Source organism: Mesoplodon mirus (assembly GCF_964341445.2).
Source record: "Mesoplodon mirus genome assembly, chromosome: 2".
Taxonomy (NCBI): Eukaryota; Metazoa; Chordata; class Mammalia; order Artiodactyla; family Ziphiidae; genus Mesoplodon; species Mesoplodon mirus.
The window spans coordinates 107,984,664-108,010,483 of NC_138977.1; the positions used below are offsets into that span (position 1 = coordinate 107,984,664).

Sequence of the window (25,820 nt, forward strand, 5' to 3'; positions counted from 1 at the left end):
AAACAAACAAAAATATGTTTATTTCACTACTATTAACAGAACTTTACATTCCCATTCCTTGCCTCACAATTCACAGAGCAGGGGGCACAGGCTGAGTTTTTTTCCAGTGTCTGACATCTTCTTTGGCCTTGGGCCTGAGAATTAACCACTGCACAGAACTCCAGATGTGGAAACAGCTGGAGACAGGCTAATCGTTTTAGAAGTTGGAGCTTCATTTTACTAAAAGTTTGGAATAAGACTGCTTGCATTTTAAAAAAATTCTTTCTGTAATTTGCCTCTTGCTTCCAAAAGGGACTTGTAAAAAATTCTGGTTCACCGAGATTTCCGTTTGTTAAATTCTGGTTAATCCAGGTGCCTGTATGGACATGAAATGTGTTTTATGATGGCTTGTGTCTAAAAGAACATTACTGACCCCTAGAACAACATTCCCAAAGCCCAGTGGTGGTTGTCCAGAGCCACCCACCCTTTCAGATGATGTTCACAATCGCTGTTGGCTTTTTTTTGGCCATTTTGGGCCTTATGTTGCCTTTCCGGGTAAATCCTAGAGGCTCCCCTTTCTTTGCTGGTCTGCAGAGTTCTCTTGTGGACTCGGCCTGTTCGTGCATGGACTTATTAGCAGGCTGCATGCTGGCTCTGTCATCCTTGGCTTTTTTCAGGTAGCTCCTTCCCTTTGGATGGAAATGGGTCTTGAGATCAGGGTGGTTACACACAGAATGTGGGTGCCCTCGGCTTCTACAAATGGTTGGGGGGGAGGAGGGAGATGAGCAGAAATAAAGATTTCTTTAAATCCTTAAAAGAATAAAAACTACTCATGGAACAATCACTCCTGCATGCTAAGGTGGCAATAATGCTGCCAGTAAAACAAATAATATATATTGATATTTTTCTTCCAAAAATTTCTATGGCCTTCATGAAGTGATTTCATGATACTAAATTCCCAGGGAGATATTACTAGTCTTATTTACCAGTGATAAAAACTGAGGTATAGAAAACTTAAATGACTATCCAGGGTAATACATACAGTGGTCTATGGAGAAGATGGGACCAGAACCCATATCTCTTGACTCTTTAAGTGACTTCTAGGGGATTCAAACAAATCTGTAGTACAGCTATCATAAAGTATATGATTCACAGTATAAATTTATATATATATATATAAATTAGTGTGCACACTACATTAATAGTGCTATAGAGATATTACGACTACACTATAGCACAATAAGAGAAAGTTATATTATACAATATTTTAAAAAGACTCCTGCAGTACTATCATATTGCCGTATACTCACAGACTATTAGCAGAGTTAAGTCACATCCACATTTTAGAAAGTTAGGTACACAAGCAGGTAAATTTTCTCCTGAAACTCTCAAATCCATTTATATTATAGATATCATATAAAGTGCAACAGGAAAACATATTATGCAAACATTATCAAATAGCCTAAGTATAAAAAGATATACCTACAGGCATTTGGATTTCCTATTTGAGGAGATATCTGTAAGCTGAAGGAAAACAAATAAGACAAAACATTACTTCACTTAAAGGTTGGACTCGGTTTTTAAAATCCTCCTTGCTTATATATTTTTTTTTTCTTTTTTTTTTTTTTTTTTTGCGGTATGCGGGCCTCTCACTGTTGTGGCCTCTCCCGTTGCGGAGCACAGGCTCCGGATGCGCAGGCCCAGCGGCCATGGCTCACGGGCCCAGCCGCTCCGCGGCATATGGGATCCTCCCAGACCGGGGCACGAACCCGTATCCCCTGCATCGGCAGGCGGACTCTCAACCACTGCGCCACCAGGGAGGCCCCTTGCTTATATTTTTAAGAAATCGTATTCCCTTTAAAGAAGCCAGTAACTGGTATCGGGATCACTGCCCATGGCACCATCCATCACCACGGAGAACAAGAACATTTCATGATCAGCTCTGCTTACTCAGGAAGCCTCTGTGGCTCCCTGTTCTGAGATTTCCAAGAAGCCAGTATCAGCAGATCTCAAAAATTTCAAAAAGTTAAACAGCCCCTCAAGAGAGCAACACTTGAAGAAACATGTTTTTAAAAACTGGAATGATGTGCCATTATTTCTTGATTGATTCAGGCTGTATTTGCAGCTAATTTACTACAGCTATGTCTGGTCACAGTGTACCAGCTATGGGGAAAATTGGCATAAAATGTTTATTGCCTAAAATACATCATTTCTAAAATGAGAGCATATGAAGACCAGCTCCACAAATGTCCTGAGGCCATCTATCTTTGAGGTTATTTTCCACTCTCAATAAAATATCTGCATGCACTTTTGTGGCTGGGCTCAGAATATCATTTGCAGAATAAATGATAATTATCATTTTGTGTTCCACATGTCACCAGACACTTTATAGGCAAGTGTATTTATAGTGTATTCCTAACCTCCCTCATGCAGCCTTTACTGAAAGAAGTGGCGTCACATCCGCAAGCAGACTGACAGAAGAAAAGGACGACAAAGAGAATGTGGAGAAAGGGCCATCCTGGCGCAGCGTGGCCAAGACATGCATCCCTGCTATACTCAAATCACCCGAAAAACCAAGCTCAGCATAACAGGATCTTCCTCCAGGTCTTCTGTGTGAAGCTTGAGCTTTAGTCAGGAGCAAATCAGAAAGCAGCTTTCTTCAGCAGACTTCTGAGGGTCACGTGCCTAAGAAGGTAAGATGGGACTCCTGCCTTCTGCCTTGGGACACAATTGAAAGTCAGCATTATTGCTGACCCTGTCCACGCTGGCTGGGTTTGGCATGAGAGTAGTAAACGTGAACAGAAAAAGGCACATTCCTTGCATGAGGGTCATGAGGTCTTGCAATGTACAAAGGGGGAACAGATGGCTCCGGCAAACACCAGACTGGTAGTTTCCGGGAACCCCAAAGGCATCAGCATTTCTACCCTCTTTCTCCCAGTCCGCCTGCCCCCACTCCCCATCAGCTGGGCTCCTTGAATGGATTTTAGTGTGTATATAAACTCTAAAAACTTACAGGGTTTTTCTTCCTTTAAATACTTGCCCACTTAAAAAAAATTATTATTACTGAGGCATGATGAAATGTTTTCAACTTTACTGTATGTATGTATGCAAGCATATAGTGTTATGATGTATTGCCTATGGGTACATAATTCCCTTTGGAATTTTATGCAAAAGTTGTGTGTGTGTGTGCTTCTCTCACCAAGGAAAAGGCCAATAGTGATCTGCTAGATTATGAGGCTTGGGGTGGAGGTGGGGCCGATATCACAGGCACCAAAGAATTTCATGTGCTCTCCTCCCTGTGAACACAAGAGGCCAGTGTTCCTTCTGGCCTCCACAGCCTCACACAGATGGAAATGCTCTTCCCACTTAGCCCAACTACCTACCTCCATTTTCTCCTGGTCCAACTACTTTGTCTTCTTTTTATTTAGGGAGAGGAGGGTATGAAGATGGGGATCAAGAGAGTCCTTGGTCAAGGTTTCAGGTTGAAAAAATATAAATAACCTTGCACTGAGAGCCAATTTAAGTACTTCTAAAAGACAAATATGGTGTCTCAGGTTATTATAGGTTTTGAGAAACTGGACACCTAGCCCTCCTCCAACTTCCCCTCTGTATATACTCAATTTTTCAGGCCAAAACCTTGGACTCATTTTTGACTCCTCACTTTCCCTCACCAGCTACATCTAATCCTTCAGCAAGGCCAACTGGTCTTGTCAATTTTCCTCCAAGAACATATCCAATACCCTTCACCTCTCTCTACTCGGTTCTACCCAAGCTGCCATCCCCCCTCACCTGCCACAACAGAAGAGCCTTCTAACTTGTCGCTCATTCTTGCACTCCTCCAGTCAATTCCCCACAGAGCAGCAGAGTGATTTTGCTAAAACACAGATCACCTCCTACTTAAAACCTTCCAATGGCTTCCCCGTGTGCAATGGAACATATGCAAACTCCTTATATGACCAAGAAGCCCCAGCCTGATCTGGATCCTTCCTACCTCTCTGACTTATCACCCACCACTCAAACATGCCAAGCTTGTTCCCTCCTGAGGCAGCTGCATTTCCTATTCCTTTGCCTAGAATATTCCACTTCCAAATTCTCACAGAGCTGCGTCCTTGTTATTCAGGTCACAGTGCAAATGTTGCCTCTTCAGCAAGGCTTTTTTTGAAAGCTTTTTGCTAAAGCTAAAGTGGCCATCTCAAACATATCATCTTACTTTTTTCTTTATAGTAGTTATCACTATATGAAATTATCTTCATTATCTGTTTGCTTATTGTGTGCCCCTCCTCCCTGAGACCAGGGACCTCACCGATCTCATTCACAGCAGTTTCCTCAGCACCCAGTAAGCACTGCATCCCCAGTAAATATGTTAAATGAATTACTGCTAGTCCTAATTTAGCAACCTGCAGGAAATAAATGCAATGCTTAAAATAAGATTATCCAAGCTATTTCATGACCTTCCATTTGAGCAGTTCTGTGAGTGATTTTGGCAGATGAGATATTAGGTCACTTTGTGTCTAATTCGACAGCATGTTTCTGAGCATACAGACAAATTATCTGAGTAAGCATATTACATTTTTAGAAACCAGCCAGGTGAAAAAGAACATAAATGCTCAAGAGGATTAAGGGAAAGATACATATGCCGAAACATTATTTCAGAAAAGGCACTAAATATGAGGGGGAAGGAAATTCTTCTAGAGCACAAAAGAATCTTAAAGCTAGAAGACATCTTAGAAAGAAGCAATTTAACACATCAATCTAGAAATGTCACTACTCTCTGGAGGTGGTAATGAGAAAAAGAGGGAAGAGAAGAGAGGGAGGGAACTGGGGGTTGGAAAAGTAGGGAGATGACAAGGCTGCACTGTTTCTGTACAGCAGCCTTGCTGGAGGTGGCAAGAGCCAAACAGGCTCCTGACAGCATTCCCCACTGTTCTGGAGGAGGGAGCGGAGGTGGGGGGAGTCAGTCAGAAAGTTCTGCTCCATCCTGGGGTGCACTGCGGCAAGGAGCTCTCCTGGGCGGGGCTGAGGCTCCAGAAGCCTAGGCTTCTTGGTGCCCTGCACCTTCATTCAGCTGGGCCAAATAGGTTACTAAAGATACAATTCAAAGGTTTTCCTGCTAAAAGAATCCAAGTTCTTCCATGTATCCATAGCCACAGATACCAGAGAGGCCAGACTGAGTAGTTTAATGACATCAAAGACGTGGTGAATGTATTTTATTATGATGAAACAGACTAAGTAAAGAGGTAAAATGGTCTTAGGGTTTGTAGACTGTCTCATAACGTGGTACACTATGGTCCAAAGTAGAGTTTAGAGGACTATACATGAAAACAGGGGAAACCACATCTGCCCATACTTTCAGAAATCAAACATCTCATTCTTGGTCTTCTCAGGGCAATGTGTTCTCCCTCCAAAAGTCAGCTCACCTCACTACAGCCTGATCATGCCCTACTCACAGACAGCTCTCACTTCTAAATTCCCTGCTACAGTCTTAACTGCACTTTATTTGATCTGAATTAGTCAACTCTTCCTTATGTACATCAAATCTGAAGAAGGCAGATGATGTCAGGTTTTGGGACATAACAAAAACAAATATTTATTAATTAAATGTCCTACCATATTTGTATGTATGTATGTGTGTGTGTGTGTGTGTGTATACACATACTTATGTGTGCGTGTGTGTATATATATATGTTATATGTACACATACACACACACAATTTTGTATCTATACATCTGACTAGAAGAGCTGAGATGCTGTTCAACTTTTGATTACATGATACAGCAGGATGAGAAGTAATGACTGGCCATGTCTTTTAAAAGGTGTTCAGTTTCCAAGCTGGAAAAGTAAAGTCAGCAGAAGAAGTGAGCACGGAAATATAACTAAAGGTGAGAACTAATGGGCTTCCTTTCTTTCTCGTTGCCTTCCATTATTTTCTCTGAGATCTTCTTAGCTCTGGGTTACTAATAATTTATACATTTCTTAGTTCTGGGTTACTAATAAGACTAAATACTGAAAATATCATGGCTACATTTTAATTTTAGAATTCCTAACCACCAAAGTCAGGTGATGATCACAGAATTTAAGAGGCCAAAAGCCCTTATACAGCATCTAGTCCCACTGCTTCATTTTATAGAAGAATGATAGGCCCAGGAAGACAAACTGTCTCATCCAGTCAGAAGCAGGGTGGGAATGATCTAGAAGCCAGGCCCTCTCACCTCACATCTGGGCTCAGTGACCTCATGCCACAACCCTCCCCTGAGAGATGGCAAGGTGGAAGAAGGAGGCAGGAAAGGGCTCAGAGTGTCCCTCCAGCCGAGACTGCACTCTTGCATTTCCCAAGGAGGTGACAGGGGAATCGAGGAGGGGAATAAACGTTCCTTCTCAGGAGACCACAGACACCCACCTGGAAAATAATAAATACGTCAGGTAGCGGCAACTGCTTGGATGACAGTTACTGAAACCTCACAAACATGACACATTTACTTCCTTCCAGTCTACTTTGTTCCTGACTGGGAAGTTCTGGCACTTGCCCAACTGTACGGCTCGAAGACTGAGGGAACGTTACTACGGCAGGCACTGTGTAAGATTCTTCATTTCTCTCATTCCTCCATGTCTCTGTTCTTTCCTGCTGTCTCTCTCCCTCTGGTCTTCCTTCTTTTATCCACAAGCCTTTCATTTCATTCCTTCTTCGATTATTTAATCATGTATCCTGTTAATCTTGGCTTCCAGACTGCTCAACCTAAACTTTTCAATCAACCAATAGCAACCTTACTAACCTTTTGGTTAGCATAAATGTTTCCTATTTTTCTTTTCCTCATATATATAGTCCATTTGGGGGTTAGTAAAAGAATCATCTTTAAATCTTCTGGGAAGGTGGTAAGCATAAATAAAATTCAATGGATAATGAAAATGTTATAAATAAACCACTTTAGGTTTTCAAAAATCCATTCTTTGGCTTTGTTGTTTATACCACCAAGGAAATTGTATAGAGGGCAAATATGGCCATCCACCTCCGACACCTACAGCATGGTTATTTGTAAACACCCCACCCTCTGAAGAGACCAGGTAATCTTGATCAAGCCACTTATGAGGGCCTTCCCTGGTGGCGCAATGGTTAAGAATCTGCCTGCCAATGCAGGGGACATGGGTTCAATCCACGTCCAGGAAGATCCCACATGCCATGGAGCAACTAAGCCCGTGTGCGCCACAACTGCTGAGCCCACGTGCTGCAACTACTGAAGCCCGCGCACCTAGAGCCCATGCTCCGCAACAAGAGAAGCCACCGCAATGAGAAGCCCGTGCACCACAACAAAGAGTAGCCCCCGCTCGCCACAACTAGAGAAAGCCCTCGCGCAGCACCGAAGACCCAACGCAGCCAAAAAAAAAGCCACTCATGAGAGTCTGGACCTTCATCCATATTCAGGGTTCTCATTTGGGCTCTAAGCGTTTTTTAAGTCCCTGAAACCATATGTAAAATTGTATGCAAAAATGTATTATAGCATATCACCTGTGAATTTTTCTTAGCCTTTTTGAAAATCTACTTAAAGAATGTTTCACCTATAGAGACTACCAAATAGTGTTTTCCTTCCTATTAAAGAAAAAATGCGGTTAAATTTTGCTAACTAAGAAGCATGAAAGTTTTCAGAAGATTCCTTGAAGAGCTCCAAAACAGGATAATAACTTCCAATATACTTGACACCAAGGTAGGGACAGATGATTTCTTTGTATACTTCAAACTGTCATTCTACAATATAAAAATATTTCTACCAACTCAGCTTGGTGTGGAGCTGGAGAGTGAAGAAATGGAGACCATGCATCCAGGATGTTGCTTACTTCCAAGTGTCTTGAACTCACCTGTATCACTTCCACGACACAGGCATGGCCAGGGCAGTGCTTTCAAATGACGTCTAGAAAATTCCTGCAAATCATTCCCCAGTTCCCTTTTCTTCTGTCCTTGACCCCACCTGATATATCACAGCCCTCACACCTGGTGCAGGGCCTGCATGACTCACCACGTGCTCACTGGTGTCCCGGCGGAGGCCAGCGGCCTGCTGGCTGTGATAGTATTCCAACTGCTTTTCCGCCAGTTCTACCCGGTGCAGCAAGTTCTCAATAAAGTCCTGGAGCCGAGCTTTCCCTTGAACCTCCTTCTCAGCGGCTGCTTCCAGGAAATGGTTGAATGTAACCACTTCTCTGCAAGGCAAAAACATCAGAACACAAAATGGAGAAGCGAGACAGGAATTCATTCATTCAATACATATTTACTGAGTGCCTACTATGTGTCAGGTACTGCCCTAGGCAGTATGGCCACAGCATGATAAAGGAGATGAAATTACATTTTAAGTGATACATTTAGAGACTACATTTTAGTAGAAGAAGATAGTCACTATAAAATATACAAATAAACATATATGTCCTATGGTGGTAAGTGCTAAGGAGAAACAGGGCAAGGGGACAGCGAATGATGGAGGGAGGGAAGGAGTAAGTGAAACTATAGAAAGCAAAGTCAGGACAACCTTTTGGATGGGGCAGCATTTGAACAGACACCAGGAAGCAAGGAACAGCCATGCAGATAGCTGAGAAGAGCAAGCCAGGTCCTCGGTGGGAATGTGCAGAATGCTCTGAGGTACAGCCTGCAAGGACAGAGCAGAGTGGGGAGAGGAGGACAGCCAGAGCAGGGAGCCAGGCGGGGCCTCACAGGTCAGTGTGCCAGATTTTATTATGAGATGGGAAACCACTGGCCACTTTGGAGAAAAGTTCTGACTTACATTTTAAAAGTCTGGCTATTGGGGAAGAAAAGACTACAGGGAAGGAAGTATGGAAGCAAGAGGCCACACTGAGCACCAAAGCATATAAAATGAGTCACCATGTCCAATAGTATATTTTTGAGCTAAGAATGAAACAGTCCAAGAACTGCCATCTTGAGGTAGATCCGAGGTCTGTTGGGGAAGCTACTTTAGCTGCATAGGAGAAGCAATGTTCAGGTTGCCCTTCCCTAAAAAGTTGAGCAAAATACCGTTACCTACATAATTCATTGTGATTCAGAAATCCAGAAAAATTTTAATAACTATATTACTATTTTATATCTTTTTATTTCTAATGCAAGTATGAAAATAATACTTTACTGAATTATAACTAAATAAGTTATTTATAAAAAATTCAAACACATTAAAATATAATGAAGAAAATATCACCTGAAACCCCATTATTCTAAGACCACCACTGTTTACATTTTGGTAACCATCCTCACAAACATCTCTACAAATACACACACACACACACAAATCAGTACTACCAATAGGAATACAGTATCACAATTCTCTCATTTGATTTGCCTCACTTAATAAGAAATCATGAAGATCTTTTTGGCCATCCCCTTTGTATGTTTTGTCACACTCACTGGAGCTAATGATTTCCATAATTTCACTACCTGTTGGATATAGTATTTCCTTTATGTGTCTTTGAACTCTCAACCTTCAAACAGTGGTCCCTCATGTTTCTGGCTATGTTCTACTCACACAGAACCAAGATTCTAAGGACTCTGATCATTGTCCCCCTAAACTTCATTCATTTTAGATTAAAAAATCTAAATCTAAATTTTTTTTAAATCTAACCTCATGCAGTTGTTCTAGAGAGTTCATTAAATTCATTGCCTTCTCTGAATCTTCTCAACCTCCACTTGATCTTTATTTTCTGCTAAGCTCCATAATTTGTTGAGAGTAGAACTTCAGGGATGTTCAGCTCAGGAAGTCATAGTTTCAAAGAAGGTCTTTGCAAAACAGTTGGTGGTGGCTTCCAGATCCTTTATTCTGTACAACTAGTCAGGGAGCCACTTTTACAATTAGTCATGACTTTTCTCTCATAAATATATTACATCACACTTGGCCATACTGAAACTTTTCTGACACTTCCTACAGAGTCAAACGTCTCTGTAAAATGTTATATTATATATTTATAAAAGTATATATTTATAAAAACAGAAAAGAGACTGGTTCTAACAATGATTCACTCCAAAAATTGCTCATCATACCAGTCCCCTTTTTTCTAGTTTCCTATCCAGATCAAACATAAACCCAGAGCCCATAATAATTCCATTATCTTTCAGGAGCTAAGAAGTAGTCACATATAGGAAATAAGAGTCCTTTTGGAAAGTTCTCTTTCATCAAGTTTCAAGTTTATTTCCAGATGTTTCCGTATGAGCCCTGAATAGAAGATGTGCACTTTCCAAGCTGTTCAAGCCACGGACACAAGCCAGTTTTCAAGCTCTGCCGTCATTTGGCTCTGATCTGCCTCCTAGGTAAGTCACAAACCCCAACCAGCAGCAAAACAGTGGAGGGTCCATCCAGGTGCCACATCCAGCCCTGTCATGGTTCTTAGTTACAACTGAGAACCTTTGGATGGAATATCTTCACACAGCTCAAAAGCACCACCGAAAACAAAGCCCAGGAAATGGCTGCTGCTTCCTCTTTCCAATATCAGGGCTTCAATTCATTTGGAGCCAAGTGATGTTTAGTGGTGATGTTTGGTGATGTTTAGGATAACTGACTCATAAACCAGTCTCCAAATTGGTACTTACAGGGGAAACAACCAAAAACCCACAACCCTTTCGCCCACCAAAACCAAAAACATAGCAAAAAGAGCCAGTGTATTTTTTCAATTCATTTTGGTTTATAATATTTACTATATTTATCTCATTACAGAAATATTTCATGTTTATTATGGGAAATACAAAAAGTGACCTATGGAAGATCTAACTGAGCAGGGACTGAATCAGCTTTTTGTTCTTTGCTGTAAGCCCATCACTCAGCACAATACATGACACATAATATTCAATAAATATTTGTTGTAGTCAATGTTTAAAAAGGACAGGGAAGAAACAAAAAATGACCCATAATCCTACCACCCAGAGGTAACTACTGTGAACATTCTGGTGTATTTTTTCCAGTCTTTTTTTTCCTCTGTGCATATTTACTATTCTTGAGCTCTCAGGCTGTACAGTTTAGAATATAAGACAGCAATATTTGACAGCTTAATCCCATAGAATTAACATCTCAAAAGCAAGAAAACAAATCTGAATGCAATACAGCTTATGATTGTGGCTGCACTTTTAAATCATGTGATGTTTTATTACTGGTTCCATATAAAAGTTTTTAAAACATTAATGCCACTAGTTGATAGTGGAGTGTTATGTTGTAAAAATGAAGCGTCTTTTTCTAACCTCCCTCATTCAATTATCTTGTCCCCTAAAGCTAAGGAGTTAATACCCTTTTTTCTGAACAACCTGGCACCAATGCTAACCTAATTTCAGTTTATGGATGTTTCACATCACCTAAGAAAAAAAAAAAAAAGACAGTTAAAACAGTGATGATTTAACTTTAAAAGAGAAGTTACACGAGACAAGGGCTGGAGGAATTCATACTGAGATTGTGTTTGGGTATCTGTATTAGGTAAAAACAGGAACAGAAACTAGTGATTAATTGTGGAATAGCACATGTACACAACTTCAAATCCCCCTTTCACATCCTGTTCAGTCTGGATTAACAATATCCAGAAACAACTCTTATTTTCCCAAGGAATCTTGTGAATTTCCTGAATGAAAAAGAAAGAGATTTAACTACTTTGCATTTGTACTTTCTTTAATAATTATACTCCAAACAGTAAAATATCCATTCAAAGTGCAAGACAAACCAATGGATTTCAATGGAGGGGAGAAGGAAATGTTTGTTCACTGATGTGGTTTCAGATTCCACATTGCAGTTAACCTTTGAGAAACTACCAATTGTCAAGCTCTGGCATAATATCAAAGCAGAATATCCACTATTCTCTCAAAAGGCCATTAACATAGCCTCTCCATTTTCCTACTACATATCTGTGTGAGACTGGATTTCCTTCATCTACTTCAACCAAAACAACAAATTTGCAACACATTAAAGGCAGAACTAAGGTTCAGCTGCCTCCTATTAAGCCAGGCATTAAAAGTATTTGCAAAACTTTGAAAACAATACCACTCTTTTCACTAAATTGTTTTTGGGAAAATTGTTATTTTTCACAAAAATATGTTAACAAGTAATGGATTTAATATCATTATTTTTATATGCATTAGTGTCTTTTTTACTTTCTAAATTTTAATTTTTAATACAGTAAATATTGATAGATAAAGCCCACACAGAGAAAAGCTTCTTGGGGTCCTCAGATTTTTTTAAGAGTGTAAGGGGAAGTGAAGCCAAAAAGTTTGAGAACTGCTGCCATGCCATGTACAGGGTGATCCTAAACCTCAGAACTCTGGTAAGGGTGGACAACGTGGGCTAGAACTCTAGTACGATGCAGCCACAATCCATACATTTATTTACTCCATTATTCAGGAACTCAACAAACATCTACTGAATGCTGCAAGGTACTGGGCTTAGTGCGAGGGCATTCATGAACCGGTGGCTGTCCTCATGAAGCTTACTGTCTAACCAGGGGTCAGCCAACTTTTTCTGTAAAGGGCCAGGGAGTAAATATTTTAGGCTCTGCAGTCCATACAGTCTCCGTTGCAACTACTCAAGTCTGCCTAGCACAAAAGAGCCACAGAGGCTGTGTAACAATAAAACTTAATTTATGGACACTGAAATTTGAATTTCATATAATTTTCATATATCATGAATTATTATTTCTCTTTTGAATTTTTTTCAAGCATTTAAAAATATAAAAACAATTCTTAGCATGGGGCTCCACAAAAACAGGTGGCAGGCTGGATCTGGCTGTCTTACACAGACCCCTCACATAGTGGGGGAAGCAGACATTAAAAGAAACAAATACTGAAATAAATACAAAATTACAAAGCTGGGCTGAATGTGACTAAGAAAAAGAATAACACATGCTATCAGACAGCAGAGTAAAAGACCTGTGTGGTTTTATTTTAAGTTCTCAACCCTAACTCAGAATACAGTGTAAAGCTGGAAGGCCAGATGAGAAGATAAGAGCAAACCTGAAATTTAATCCAGGTGTGGGTGCAGACCAGCTCTGGGGAAATTAACTAACTGATTCTAGGCTGCTTCCAGACCTATCTTTGATTTCTTATTTATTTTTTTTAAAAAGGTTAAAAATGACTGAAATCGAGGTTTTAAGCTTCAGTGGAAAATATGCTTATTTAAAGCAATATCTGATACTAAAGGAAAAGATACCAGAATACCACTATAGTATAAGAAACTGGCCTGAAGTTCGTTATCATGCTGAATGATTCGCAGACCTAGAAATCTTTCAGTATCCTGAGATTCACAGGCATTCAGAAACAAACACAGTAGAAGGAAGCACTGAGTGAAAAAGCCCCTTCAGTACAATCAAAGTTTTATTGAGAAAAAAATATTTGTTCACTCATGCACTCATTTATTTACAGGATGGTTATAAGGTCTAAAACATAGATAATACTTTATTTTTTACAGATTGAACCCCTTCAATTCCTTCTTCTGAGGTGGGTTAAAGATGGGTTAATTTCAAAAAAAATCAAAGATATACTGTCACGTGAACAACACACTCTAGAAGCAGGTGTAGAGATAGAGGGAAATGCATGTTAATGCACCGTGGTGTTCATTGTGATTTTACGTTGGCATTGAACTATGCATTGTTTTTGTTTGTTTTTTTGTTTTAAATATTTATTTATTTATTTTGGCTGCGAAGGGTTTTAGTTGCGGCACGCTGGATCTTCGTTGCGGCATGTGGGATCTTTAGTTGCGTCATGTGGACTTCTTAGTTGCGGCATGCAGACTCCCAGTTGCGGCATGCAGGATCTAGTTCCCCAACCAGGGATGGAACCCGGGCCCCCTGCATTGGGAGCACGGAGTCCTACCCACTGGACCACCAGGGAAGTCCCAAACTATGCATTGTTAATGAGGGATGACACACTGATCATATCACTCACTGTAATCTACTATCCACAAACCATTTATCATGTCTATCTCCCTACGTTTCCACCTTTCATGGCCATCCTTTAGCCTTACAATCCCCTTGGGTCTCATCACTGCACATCACCTCCTTTCTGCTCCAGCATCAGTGAACTCCACTCAGCCTACAAGCCAGATGCTTTCTTCTGCAGATGCTGTTCCCTCCACCAGGGTCCCTTCCCAAGCCCCCACTCTAATGACCCCTCTAACCTGAGGGCTCCACTCGCCTAGGTTTGGGCTGGGTGACCTGCTGTATTCTCCCACAGACCGTGCAGCCTATCATAGCACACACTGCAGGGACTCGTCGTGCCATGACACACTCAAAATCAGTGAGTTCAGGGCCCTGGCCTGCTCCTACCCTGTGATTCCCACAGCTCCTAATGTTGAGCCCAGCACACAGCAGAGACTCCACAAATTTCTGCTGAATGCGTGAGATGTCTAACTACATCTCTAGTCAAAAATCTTTAGCTGACTAAAAGATACTTAGGTTTCCTTGTCTCTTTTTCCAGACAAGTATTGGGGCATAAAACCAGTAAGTAACCTACAACACAGGTACCTGCTGCAGAAATGGAGGTGGGATCTAAAACTGATGCCTCTCTCCTGTTCTTAAACAACACTTGAACAGCTTCTTATCCCAAGGGCAAAGTTCTACCAAGTTATTTAAATTTCATTTTGCATTACTGATTTATGAACCTCTTCAGAGGTATATGAAACAGTAAAAATACCCCTGGCTAAAAATAGCCTAGCTACTGATCACAGAACATCTCAGACAAACTATAAGGTCAGCCACAAGGCAAATCATAAAGCTAGAGCCAAGCACCTCCGAGCACTGGAAGCCAGACTGCACACTCAGAGCTCGGGGTCAGCTCCTGTATCCCTGGTGGGGCCCACGGGGTGGAATCCGCACCTGCCGCACGTCGGGAGCCATGTCACATTTCTACTCTCATCAGCCCTTTGCCTCATCTCTCTTTTTTGACTTCCTGGAACACAGCAAAAAGTGTAATATATGGTTCTAATTAAGAACTTAAAAAATAACTCTAAGGAGAAAGTCAAATTATTCTTATAAATAGATCAAAACCACATTCTAAGCCCCTCAGTCCAGACAGAGAGGGTAGTTTGGGGAGGGAGGGACAGGCATGAGAGAGACAAATAGAAATTTTTTTGGGGGGGTCTCCAAATTTTACCAGATGCCATCTCTAAGAGGGAATATTTGACATCCAGTTTTTCCTACATAGGTTTGTAAGTCTGCATGGAACACAGCCTGGATAGAGAGGCCCCATTTACATAAATGCAGTAAAATGTGGAGCAAACAGACACCTCCCTGTCCCACTGAACTCTACATCTGACATGATTTTTCTCGGCCTGCTTCCTAGCTATGGATCAGTCTGGAGACCACGCTGTCCACGCACTGCTTTAGCTGATCAAAACTGGGAAAGACGTAATTAAGTGGCAAGAGGGTTTAGTTGTGCAAAGCAAGTTACTAAGTCAAACTTGTCCTTCAAAGGACAGCATTCTACAGCCAGCTTTGGATAGAAACCTAAATGGACATTCCTGGTTCAAGCCACCCCTCGATGTCTCTTTTAACATATCCCTAATGATGTTTAATGTCTAATTTATCTGCTGGTCTACTCCTGTCATGAAAGCAGGAACTGGATTCATTTGGTTTTCACTGTATGACCAGAACCTAGAACAGTACCTGGCACTCAGCAAGCACTCAATAAAGATTTGTCTTCTGGCTGACACCAGGCTGGGAACAAGTCAAATGATGAAGGAAGAAGGGAAAGATTCTATCTGTCATAACTCTCAAGGGAGCAGGATGGAAATTAGAGATGGAATTACAAAGAGGTCCCTCACTGCCATCAAAGGCTGGTAGTGGCACATACTCTACCCTGACTGGGAACAGATATCCATAGGGTCAAGTTAAAAGCCCTTGTTGGAAGTTACAAGTCCTGGGTTGGTGTTCCAGAAGCTTAATATCACCACTATACTGATGACGCCACCATTTCCCCATTTCCCAACACCTTTGATGCCACCTGACATTTTCTTTAATCTCATCAGAAAAATAAATGATGTCACCATGGCATCCCTCTCAACACAGCAGAGAAGCAAGCATTCCAAAATGGGCCAGATTTGGTATTACCTAAGTCTTGATACTCTGGGCAAATATCGTATTTTCAAAAGCCTGGCTGAAGCATAGTGAATTAATGGAAAAAGCACTCAGCAGAGATGGGGAACTTGGGTTCCTGTTTCAGCTTTGCTACTAAATTTTTGTCGTCATTCTACTGTTCTGGGCTTTATTTTCCAAATCTGTAAAATGAAGGTGGGTACCTTCCAGAACTAAAATTACACAGTCCCCTCAGGGTTCGTTTATAACAGTCACCTCTCTGATGTCCTTCAACGTCACTGTCCTCCAGCTACCAATGCAAATCCCACCTTTCCTCCTCACTCCTTCATTTTGGCCTCACCACATGGGAAAACGCATTCTCTAATGTTCATCAACTTGAAACTGTGGCTTGTATTTAAGCACTTTTTCAAACTAACCTGAGTTTGAACATGGGTATTTTTTTTTTTTTTTTTTTTTTTTGGCGGTACGCAGGCCTCTCACTGTTGTGGCCTCTCCCGTTGCGGAGCACAGGCTCCGGACGCGCAGGCTCAGCGGCCGTGGCTCACGGGCCCAGCCGCTCCGTGACACGTGGGATCCTCCCGGACCGGGGCACGAACCCATGTCCCCTGCATCAGCAGACGGACTCTCAACCACTGCGCCACCAGGGAAGCCCAAACATGGGTATGTTTTATTCTTCCTATGTAGCATGTAAGTTCCTTAGGGAAAAAGACCAAGAATTTCATGTCCCCCAAACACACCTAGCACAGTGCTGGGCACATCACAGGTGCTCAGGGCCTTCCAACCTTACCAACAGATGAGTGTGCAAGTAAATTTAGGATTACTGCTATTACACTGATGTTCTCCAAAGCCCAGGTCACCAACTCAGCTAGGAATCAGCTACAATCTGTCCTTTCTTGTTAAGGGATACCTTACTGCAAGGTTGGCTGGGACTGATTTACCTGATCATGGGCAGTGCTACCCTACAAGCTCTGAATACTCTTGAACAAGTAAGTACAGTACCTGTTTCCATAGGACTTTTAAAGTTGCACAAACTTTGTGAAGACAATGAGCAGTTTCTTTCTTGGATTTGCACTACAGAAACATAAAGACACCTCTCTGTGGAGGTACAATGAGACTCAGGACAAAAGTACAAAACACTGCCAATTCAAACAGTCTCCTCTGTTACAGAGCATATATATGACTTCTGTAATCCGAGTTGATTCAGCCTATAGATGGTCTCAAGGCAGAATCAGCCCTCAAGTCTTTTTTTTTTTTTTTCAGTATGAAAGAAAGAATTTTAAAGTTATGGGGAAAATCCATAAGCAAGAGTGCCTCGTGTGAATGTCAAATACTAGGTGTGTGCTTTTTTTTAAACCAAATCTACTATCTGTGTCTTAAAGGGTCCCCAGAGTTTAAGTCAATTTCAAATGGGACTGTAGCAACCTACTTATTCTCACAAATGGGCCTTGAGAGCTCGTTTGGAGGGGTTTAACAGGAGAGCACAACTCCTGGTACGTTTGTTGGCCAAGCAGATCTTCCATATATGAAAGGTCATCTCTTTGGTGGAAGGCTTAGCACTGTGAGGCAGTGGTGGAAGGAAGGAGCGTGGCCCAGGCAGGCAGATGTAGTCAAATGACCCTGGTCTCAGTAGTGTGACAGATGGGCAGCTGGCTTGCTCTGCTCCCCATTTTGGGGTGGGGGGTTTAGACACTGTAGCCACTGAGGCTGTTGGCCACAGTTGCTCTCTCAGACCAAGAGCTCCACTGTCCTTCCTGGAAAGAAGACTCTTTCAGTTCTATTTTATGTACAGAAAGAGTGATTATTTGAGGCTTGAATACAGAAATTAATGGCACAGGCCAAATGAAGGCTTAACAAAATGAAGACTTTGTTTATTTTATGTTTAAAAGTTTAAGGCAGTTTCACTGAATTTTCATTTAAGGTGTTTTTTTAAATGTCATTGCTTTCTTTCCCCTGGTAGTTCAAAAATGTCATACTAAAAATCAACTCATAATTTACCCGCAGGTATACACCTAAAAACATGAATGAAGATATATGTACAAGGACGTTAACTAAGACATTATTTTTAACATCAGGAAAAATGGAACAAAACCATGTATTCATCAATAACAAACTGATTAGAATAGTCTGTGTCATGATTCCACTTGGGAAAACACAGTAACTCTGTATGTGCATAAAAAGTATGTATGATTGTATGGACACAGGAAGGGTCTAGAAGGACAGTCACTGAACTAAACAGTGGCTGTCTCCAGAGGATGGGGTGGGGATGTTTGGTGAGGAGGGAGGACTTTTAACACATACAATTTTACCCTGTTAAATTTTTTTTTTTACCAGTATATTTAGTTTTTTAATTGGTCCTCAGGTAACAGCACTGGATTAACCATATATAACATATTATCACTATGGATTCATGCATGGCCCACTTTTACTAAAGTTAGTTAACCAGTTATTTTTAATAATAAAGCACCCTTGGGGCTTCCCTGGTGGTGCAGTGGTTGAGAGTCCGCCTGCCGATGCAGGGGACACGGGTTCGTGCCCCGGTCCGGGAAGATCCCACGTGCCGCAGAGTGGCTGGGCCCGTGAGCCATGGCCGCTGAGCCTGAGCGTCCAGAGCCTGTGCTCCACAACGGGAGAGGCCACAGCAGTGAGAGGCCCACGTACCGCAAAAAAATAAATAAATAAAATAATAATAATAATAATAAAGCACCCTTGAACACACCACCCAAAATAAAAGGTAGATCCTTGACGATAACCTACATCTAACCATATGCTCCTCCCTACTGTCACACTGTTCTCCCATACTCCAGGCAGCCACCACCCCAAATCCCATGTCCATTATTACCTGTGTACTTAATAAATAAAACATGACAAACAAGTAAATGCACACAATTAATTTGGTTGCCTTTTAAATTCAGTGCTCGTCAATCAAACAGAAATATCACTAATTTAATTCTAGGCTTTTCTCTGCACATAGAGCAACCCCATGTGCCATTTTTTCAGTGGTGCAGTGTTAGTCATCCTGGGTGCTATAGCAGGTCAAGGCACTAGCTTCCCACCAGGAAACATCAAGAGCCAAGAGAGTAACATTTTTTGATGGAGATCATCTCCCTAGGAGCAAAGTGTCAATAAATCAATGGCTGATTCAAATCTGTCCTCACTGCATGATTTTAAAATTATCTAGTTGAGCAGAGCAGGCTTTCCCTCTAGGTAGGCAGTAAGCATTTAGTAATAGCAAGTGATGATCTCTTTAATACATAGAGTTTCTCAGCCTCTTACCAAGTAGAGAAGCTTTAATTTACTACATTTTAAGAGACAACGCAAAATAGAAGAGTGCCACAGGGCAAAGAAAGCATGAAATTAAGACAATCTGTATAATAGAACTCAACTTATTTGAAAACCTGCCTTTTAGGCTGTTTCAGTCAATCAATTTTTTACATCCTTTGGTTCTGTGAATTCTGAGCCTCCATTTAAAATTAAATCCAACAGGGGCTTCCCCGGTGGCGCAGTGGTTGAGAGTTCGCCTGCCGATACAGGGGACACGGGTTCGTGCCCCGGTCCAGGAGGATCCCACATGCCGCGGAGCGGCTGGGCCCGTGGGCCGTGGCCACTGGGCCGTGAGAGGCCCGCGTACCACAAAAAAAAAAAAAAAAAATTAAATCAAATATTAAGCATTTGGGAAATAACACTGCATTGTTACATATACTTTTCTAGTTTGGGTTGAATCCATACTCATTGATAAGGAAATGCTTTTCCAAGTGTGATGATTTTTAAAGTAATAGCTTCTCTGATCACCTATAACTTGTAAAAACCCGTGTCAACTCTTTGCAAGCAGGCATGACTTAGTCTAGTATTTTACAAAAAGAAAATTCTCAAACTTAAATCAGAAGAGCATGGAAATCTCAGAAGCTTCCTCTGGGTCTCCTAATGTCTGCTTCTTCAAAATATAAATTATAATTAACAGATTCTCTGCTATCGACATGTAATTAATATGGACAGGTAATCCAAAATGGCAAAGAAGCCAAAATTATTTATATTTAGAGTATACTTGAATAAGACAGCCTCTCATGTTCTTGATTTTATTGCCTGGAGACCGTCAGTGAGACGGAAAGGGTCCCCTAGCACTCCCTTTCTGCCTTCCCGCTCAGCTCCCTCCCACCCCACCTCCCCACCCCACCCACGACCGCGGCCAGGAAAGTGTCCCATGAACAGACTGCACTACTCCTCTCTCTAAAAACATTATTTGTAGTGGTTTACAGTTTCCAAGGTGAGAAGGAATTCGATATTTCGACTTTCATGTTGCTGAGCTGGAGACCACAGTGGAGAGGGTAAATAGTATTAAAAGCCTTATGCCTCCTACATTCAACTATATCAATGGGAGATGTCGCCAAGGTACCTGCAAGTAATTAAAACCAAACCTTGCTTAACATTCGAGTGTAACTTGTGAGGGGGTGGGAAGGGCCTAAAGCAACGGGGTTAGCATCCTGTTTCAACGCCACTTACTCTTCTTTCCTGAGAAGCTCCTCTTCGGATTCCGTCAGGCGTTGCCTCAGCGCTGCGATCATCTCCACGGCCACATCCACCTGTCTATTCAGGGCCCGCTCTCGTCTCTGCACTTCCTGCTTCTTCTGAGTCAGCTGCACAAAAGCTGCCCGAACTTCCAACAGTTCAGCCGTTTTCTGGGCCAGCTCTTTGGTGAGTTTATCGATTCTCTTCTCAATGGTCCTGTCCACGGCCTCGACCATCCGATTGAATTTTTCTCTGACATGTGCCTCGAAAGCTGCTTTGGTGTCTGAGGTGGGAAGGCCAGGACTGGACCTCGGGCCATCCAGCGAGTCTGCACGTAGGTCTACCGTAGTGTAGGTCTGCAGATAGGACACAGGCCTCTCTGCCACCACCTCGAATGGCTTCCTGTCCTTGCAGTGTTCATGTGAAATGCTACACAAGTTAACATAGCTCGGTTTCTGCTTCACTATGTTGCCACAGCTCTGCAATTTTCCCTGTTTCAGGGGTTCTGAGGAACTGACTAGGTCTGTGTCTTTGAGGGACGGAAAGAGGCTGCATTTTGTCAAGAGGGTTCTTTCCTGGTAGCTATGACTGAATTCCAGATGGGCCCTCAATGAGGACAGGCTTCTAAATCTGGTATGGTCCCCACACCTCGGGCAGCGGAATGGCAGGCACACAGCGACATTCTCAAAGGACTCCTGCCAGGGGTATCTGCTTTCCTCAAAAGCCTTCTGTTGCATTACTCTCAAAGTCCTGGGCAAGGGAGAATAAAACAGGTAATTGGCACGTCTGTTTAAAAAATGCTACTGAAATGATTGTCGCTGATCGTCTCCATGAGGACAGAGGCTTTTAAATTCCAAATGACTTTTGCATTTAATATCTTATTACTAAAATTAAAAACCTACAATCCATGGACCAAATCCAGCCACATTCCACTCATTTGCATATTGTCTGCTGCTGCTTTTGCACTAAACGATAGAGGTGAGTAGTTGAGATAGAGGCTCTACAGCAGGCTAAGTCAAAACTACTTACTACTTGGCCTTTATAGACAAGGTTTGCCAACCCCTGCTTAGGATAAAAAAGGTGGGTAACATTCCCTTTCCACAGATGAGAAGACTGGAGCAAGGAGGTAAAGTAATTAATCCAAGGTCAAATGGACAGTGTCAGATTCCGATGTGGAATTCAAGTTTCCTGCCCTCCTGAATTTAGTACAGTAACTGCAAAAAAGTGTCCTATTTTACTGATGACACTGATAAGCATGAATACAAAAAAATGAGAAAAACTCACATGAATTGACAAAACAGGTCCTAAGACAGCAAGCTCAGCAATCTTTCCTCAAGTATAGGAAAGGTTATCACTCAAACTAGGTGCAGTGGCATTAAGCACACAATCAGCTGAAAAATTTTCAGCCTGAGATTTTTGCCCTTAATTTTGTTTTTAAATTATTGCCATGATGATTTAAATCAAAGTGTTATCATAATAATGATGCCCTCCCCCATACTCCAGATTTACTGAAATCTGGAAACCCAATATGTCAAATACTACTGGACGTTAAGTGGGGCCACGGACAAGATTTTATTAAAACAGAGTGTTCTGGATGGCTTTGTTTTGTCTCTGTTTTAACAAGACAACCTCTAGGATGGCCGAAGTTTGAACCAGGTGGGTATCAGCATAACTCTTTTAATAACGGGAAGTTCGTATTTCCTTGCAGACATTTATTATCTTAGCCCTAGCAACAGATGACTGCTAGGAACCCGATTCCACAAGCAGCGCATATCTATTCCCTCCAGGAAGGGTTTCTTCTTAAATGTGACAAGCGGTGGGCCCCAAACAGAGGTCTAGACTGAGAAGTGTTGTTCCTAGGCCCCTCAATCTCTTCAGAAGTAGAGGCGCCAACGGTCCCCACACAGCTAGGCAAAGCTTCCAGATTAATAAGCCTCTGGCCCCCAAAGAGGGGACCCTCTTCCTGTGCTACACCGGCCTGTTGGACCACGGGTTTTCTGGAGATAGGATGCCAACCCTGGCCGGAAACTCAGGCCGGAGGTGAAGAAGGGGAACTCGGGATTCTAGGGAGCAAGGGGAAGGGGTGGAATCCCTGCATGGGGAAATGGGTAATCACGCACTCCGGGAGTACGCAAGGTTTCAATGGCCCAGAGGAAGCTCCAGTTCACAGGGTGGGCGGACAAGCCCTAATTTCCTCTGCCTAAGCAGGGCAGGCTGGAAATGACTGTGCCTCGGGGGTCCCGGCTCTCCCCGCCCCTGCCCCGCAACGTGCCAGCCCGTCAGTGCCAGAGTGGATACATGCGCACACGAGTTCCCGCAGGCGGGGGCCGAGAAGCCCAACTCCCCGCCGTGGTGCGGGGACGGGACCTACTGCCTAGCCCGGACGGCCCCCTCTGCCGAGCCCCCTGGGCCGGGCCGCGGGCGCAGATGCCCACTTACCCGACTTGTTGCTGCACCTGCAGCTGCTGCTGCCGCTGCCGCCGCGACGTTTCTACTGCTGCGGGTGCGAAGCGGTTTTCAGCAGAGCCGTAAATCAGGCTGAGCTGGTCCGCTCCCACCCCCCGCGCACCCCCGCTCCGGGACGAGCGGCGTCCAGGGCGGAGCGTGGCGCGGGCCAGCGGGGGCGGCGTGCGCGGTCGCCGGGGTCCCGCGCGCTGAGAGAGCTTATGCCCTGGGGGTCCCGGACTGCCGTGGTCTCGCAGGGGACACCCCTGCTCTGCTCAGCAGCCGAGAGCACCGTCTGCCCTCCCCCAGCCATGGAGCGGGCTCGGGCTCAGGATTCCACTGACATCACCGGGAGCGGTGCTGGGATCGCTCCCCTGGAGAGGAAGGAGGAAAGCGTGCCAGCCTCGGAAGGCGCTGCGCTTTCCGCAGGCCCTGGCAGGGTTTTTTTTCGCACTTTACAGTTATTGGGGAGCGGGAGAGTGTGCATCAGGATGAAGCACGGCTGGACATCTTCTTTGAAAATCTGCCAGCAGGAAGATCCGGGTGTATATGTTAGGACCTCTTCATCCTAACATCCCCAAATAACTAACCTAGAGAGTCTACCCTAACCTTCCTGGCGAGTGTCCTCGTGCTAAGTTAACCGGCAGAACTAAATCTAGAAAAGTACGGGGTTGTGAATAAAGAAACGAGACCCGCACCATTCGCACCCCCATCTCTGAGGGGCACCCTCCCCCCCAGCAAAAGTGAAGATTTATCATCCTAAAGGGAGGTTTATTTCCTTCTAAAGGACACTGATGACTCAGCTTTTTTAAAAAAAATCTCTTTTGGAATATTCCTAATCTAACTGTTGAAATATGAAACCGGAATAAAAGTTACCATTGGGTTTTCTTGTCAAAAGGAGAGGTTTTGTTCATCTGCGGACACCTACTCTAATGAATCTTCTTGACTCCATAGGGTGTCTCTCTTCTCAGAACTTATTCATTTCAACCTTGATTTTATTTGAACTGTAAATATCTCAGTAATTGTCTTATTTTTTGTTTGTTTTTTTGTTTGTTTTGTTTTGCAAATGAATCATCACATCAATGTAATTAAGAGTCCAAACTCTGGAGTTAGGCTTGATTCAAATCCTAGTTCTAGCATTGAAATGTATTTTACGATATATTAAATATGGTGATTACATTAACCAAAAATTGACCTTAGAAGAACTGAACAGGGACCCTCTCAGATGTGAATACACTCCTGAGAAGGGAACCCAGATCGGTTCCTATACCTTCTCCATGTCTGCAACACGCATGTGTGTGCAGAGTCCCCTGGGTTGCAGAGCTCATAAGTGGCCTGAAGATCAGAGGCAGTCCTTTGGAATCAGACAAATCATTTCACACACCGAGTGGCAGGTAATTATGAAAATCCAGGGAGGTTATGAATGAACTTGCTCCAGACTGACTGTAAGGATTAAGTAGCATCTGCTGCTACATCTTCATCTCCCTAATGCAACTAATTGCATTCATGTTTTCTGTTTTTCAACCAGTGTAATTGTGTACCTACCATCTACCAGTACTAATCACTTGCATCGTTTAAGCTTCAGAGTCAGAGCTGTAATCTGGCTTTCAAGCCTCCACCAGAATAATCTACTAGAAAACTCTATTTCTGTTAAATTTCGTTGGCATGGCAACCACCACGCAACACCATGCCTTAAATCCCACAGCAGTCTGTTAGCCAGAGTGAATCTGCAGAGAGCAGGCCGTATACAGAGGCTAAAAATAGACAATTTTATAGCGAGGTTTCCCCTCCCCCACTAGGAGGAGTGTGACTTACTTGCTCCCTTTCGTGGGGTCAAACCTGAGCCAGTTGAGAGAATGGGCTAATCTTGCAGTTTACAGATTTCTCCACCCCAGTGCCTGGACTAGGAATGTGGAGGTCTAATACCAGCTTCACTCCCTAATTAGCTGTGTGAGATTCAATGCAAGAGGGGCAACATCTCTGGGCTTCAGTGCCATCATTTGTAAAAGGCAGGAGCTGGAAGGGACTAAGGATTTTCCAGTGCCACAGTCCTAGCAGCTAGTTCAGTTAATGTGTTTGTCATTTCCCTGCTAGTGTGGATGGGGTGGCTCGCAGAGAGGACATGGTAGGCAGGCGTGGTGCTGGTGCAGTTTGTCGTTTGTCAACAAGTGATTTGGCAAAAATCATTAGGTGTGATCTCTGGTAATTATAGCTGATGTACAGAGCGCTTATCACATGCCAAGGACGGTGCTAAGTGATTTTCACATAATATGCCATTTAACTTTCCTAACAAGGCCAAGAGAGAGAGATTACTAGTATCCCTATTTCATAAATGAGTAAACTGAGTCATAAAAATAGTAGAATTAGTAGATCGTTTTTACATAGGTAGTAAATTATATAGCTGAAATTTGAACCCAGGCTACCTAAATTCAGAACCTGCATGCTTGACCATTATTCCATTGTAACTCCAGTGCCCAGATCATTGCCTGTTCCCCTAAGGGCCGTCAAAAACTAATTGTTGAATGTGCAGTGAATGACCACTATGCTGGAAGGTTCTCAGTGCATATTATTCACAAAGCTTCAAAGCCCTTTCCTTTCTTAGTAGTTTATAATGTGAAGAGAAACCTTTGAGACATCTGCCCTAAGTGAAATGGTTGTAGGGGAGGTAGAAAACTCGTTGCTCTGGAATAAAACATACAGAAAAAGATAGTTAAAATATGAGTATTGTTAGGTAATGAGTCTGAATTATGTAATTATGTGAAAAATGAATTGTGGAACTGATGCTCTGTCAGAATAGGGCCTGTTTTCTAGGACCTAGAATACATAGGCAATTTTCTCCTACTATTTTAGG

The 25,820-nt window shown here is 42.7% G+C and overlaps 1 protein-coding gene and 1 long non-coding RNA gene across 2 annotated transcripts; one reads left to right on the forward strand and one right to left on the reverse strand.

Moving 5' to 3' along the window:
• On the reverse strand, window positions 1–23,307 carry ZNF365 (zinc finger protein 365). The gene is made up of 5 exons (XM_082640396.1): window positions 22,964–23,307; window positions 20,519–21,274; window positions 7,987–8,167; window positions 1,466–1,503; window positions 1–732 (listed from the first exon to the last, which is right to left on the reverse strand). The coding sequence occupies exons 2-5, from the start codon at window positions 21,259–21,261 to the stop codon at window positions 468–470; spliced, it is 1,227 nt and encodes a 408-aa protein (XP_082496522.1). The 5' UTR covers window positions 21,262–21,274; window positions 22,964–23,307; the 3' UTR covers window positions 1–467.
• On the forward strand, window positions 2,221–20,590 carry LOC309814527. The gene is made up of 3 exons (XR_014295719.1): window positions 2,221–2,672; window positions 10,160–10,271; window positions 20,536–20,590. It is a non-coding gene; the product is annotated as an uncharacterized lncRNA (long non-coding RNA).
• Window positions 23,308–25,820: the final 2,513 nt, after the last annotated feature.

What these genes read in the sequence shown, in the direction of transcription:
- ZNF365 (XM_082640396.1), bottom strand. Translation starts at nt 21,261, where the DNA reads ATGCAACAGAAGGCTTTTGAGGAAAGCAGATACCCCTGGCAGGAGTCC. An exon ending in GAGCTTCTCAGGAAAGAAGA is followed by an intron (nt 8,168 to 20,518) that starts GTAAGTGGCGTT and finishes TTTGCCTTGCAG; the next exon opens with AGAAGTGGTTACATTCAACC. An exon ending in AATAGGAAATCCAAATGCCT is followed by an intron (nt 733 to 1,465) that starts GTAGGTATATCT and finishes AACCATTTGTAG; the next exon opens with AAGCCGAGGGCACCCACATT.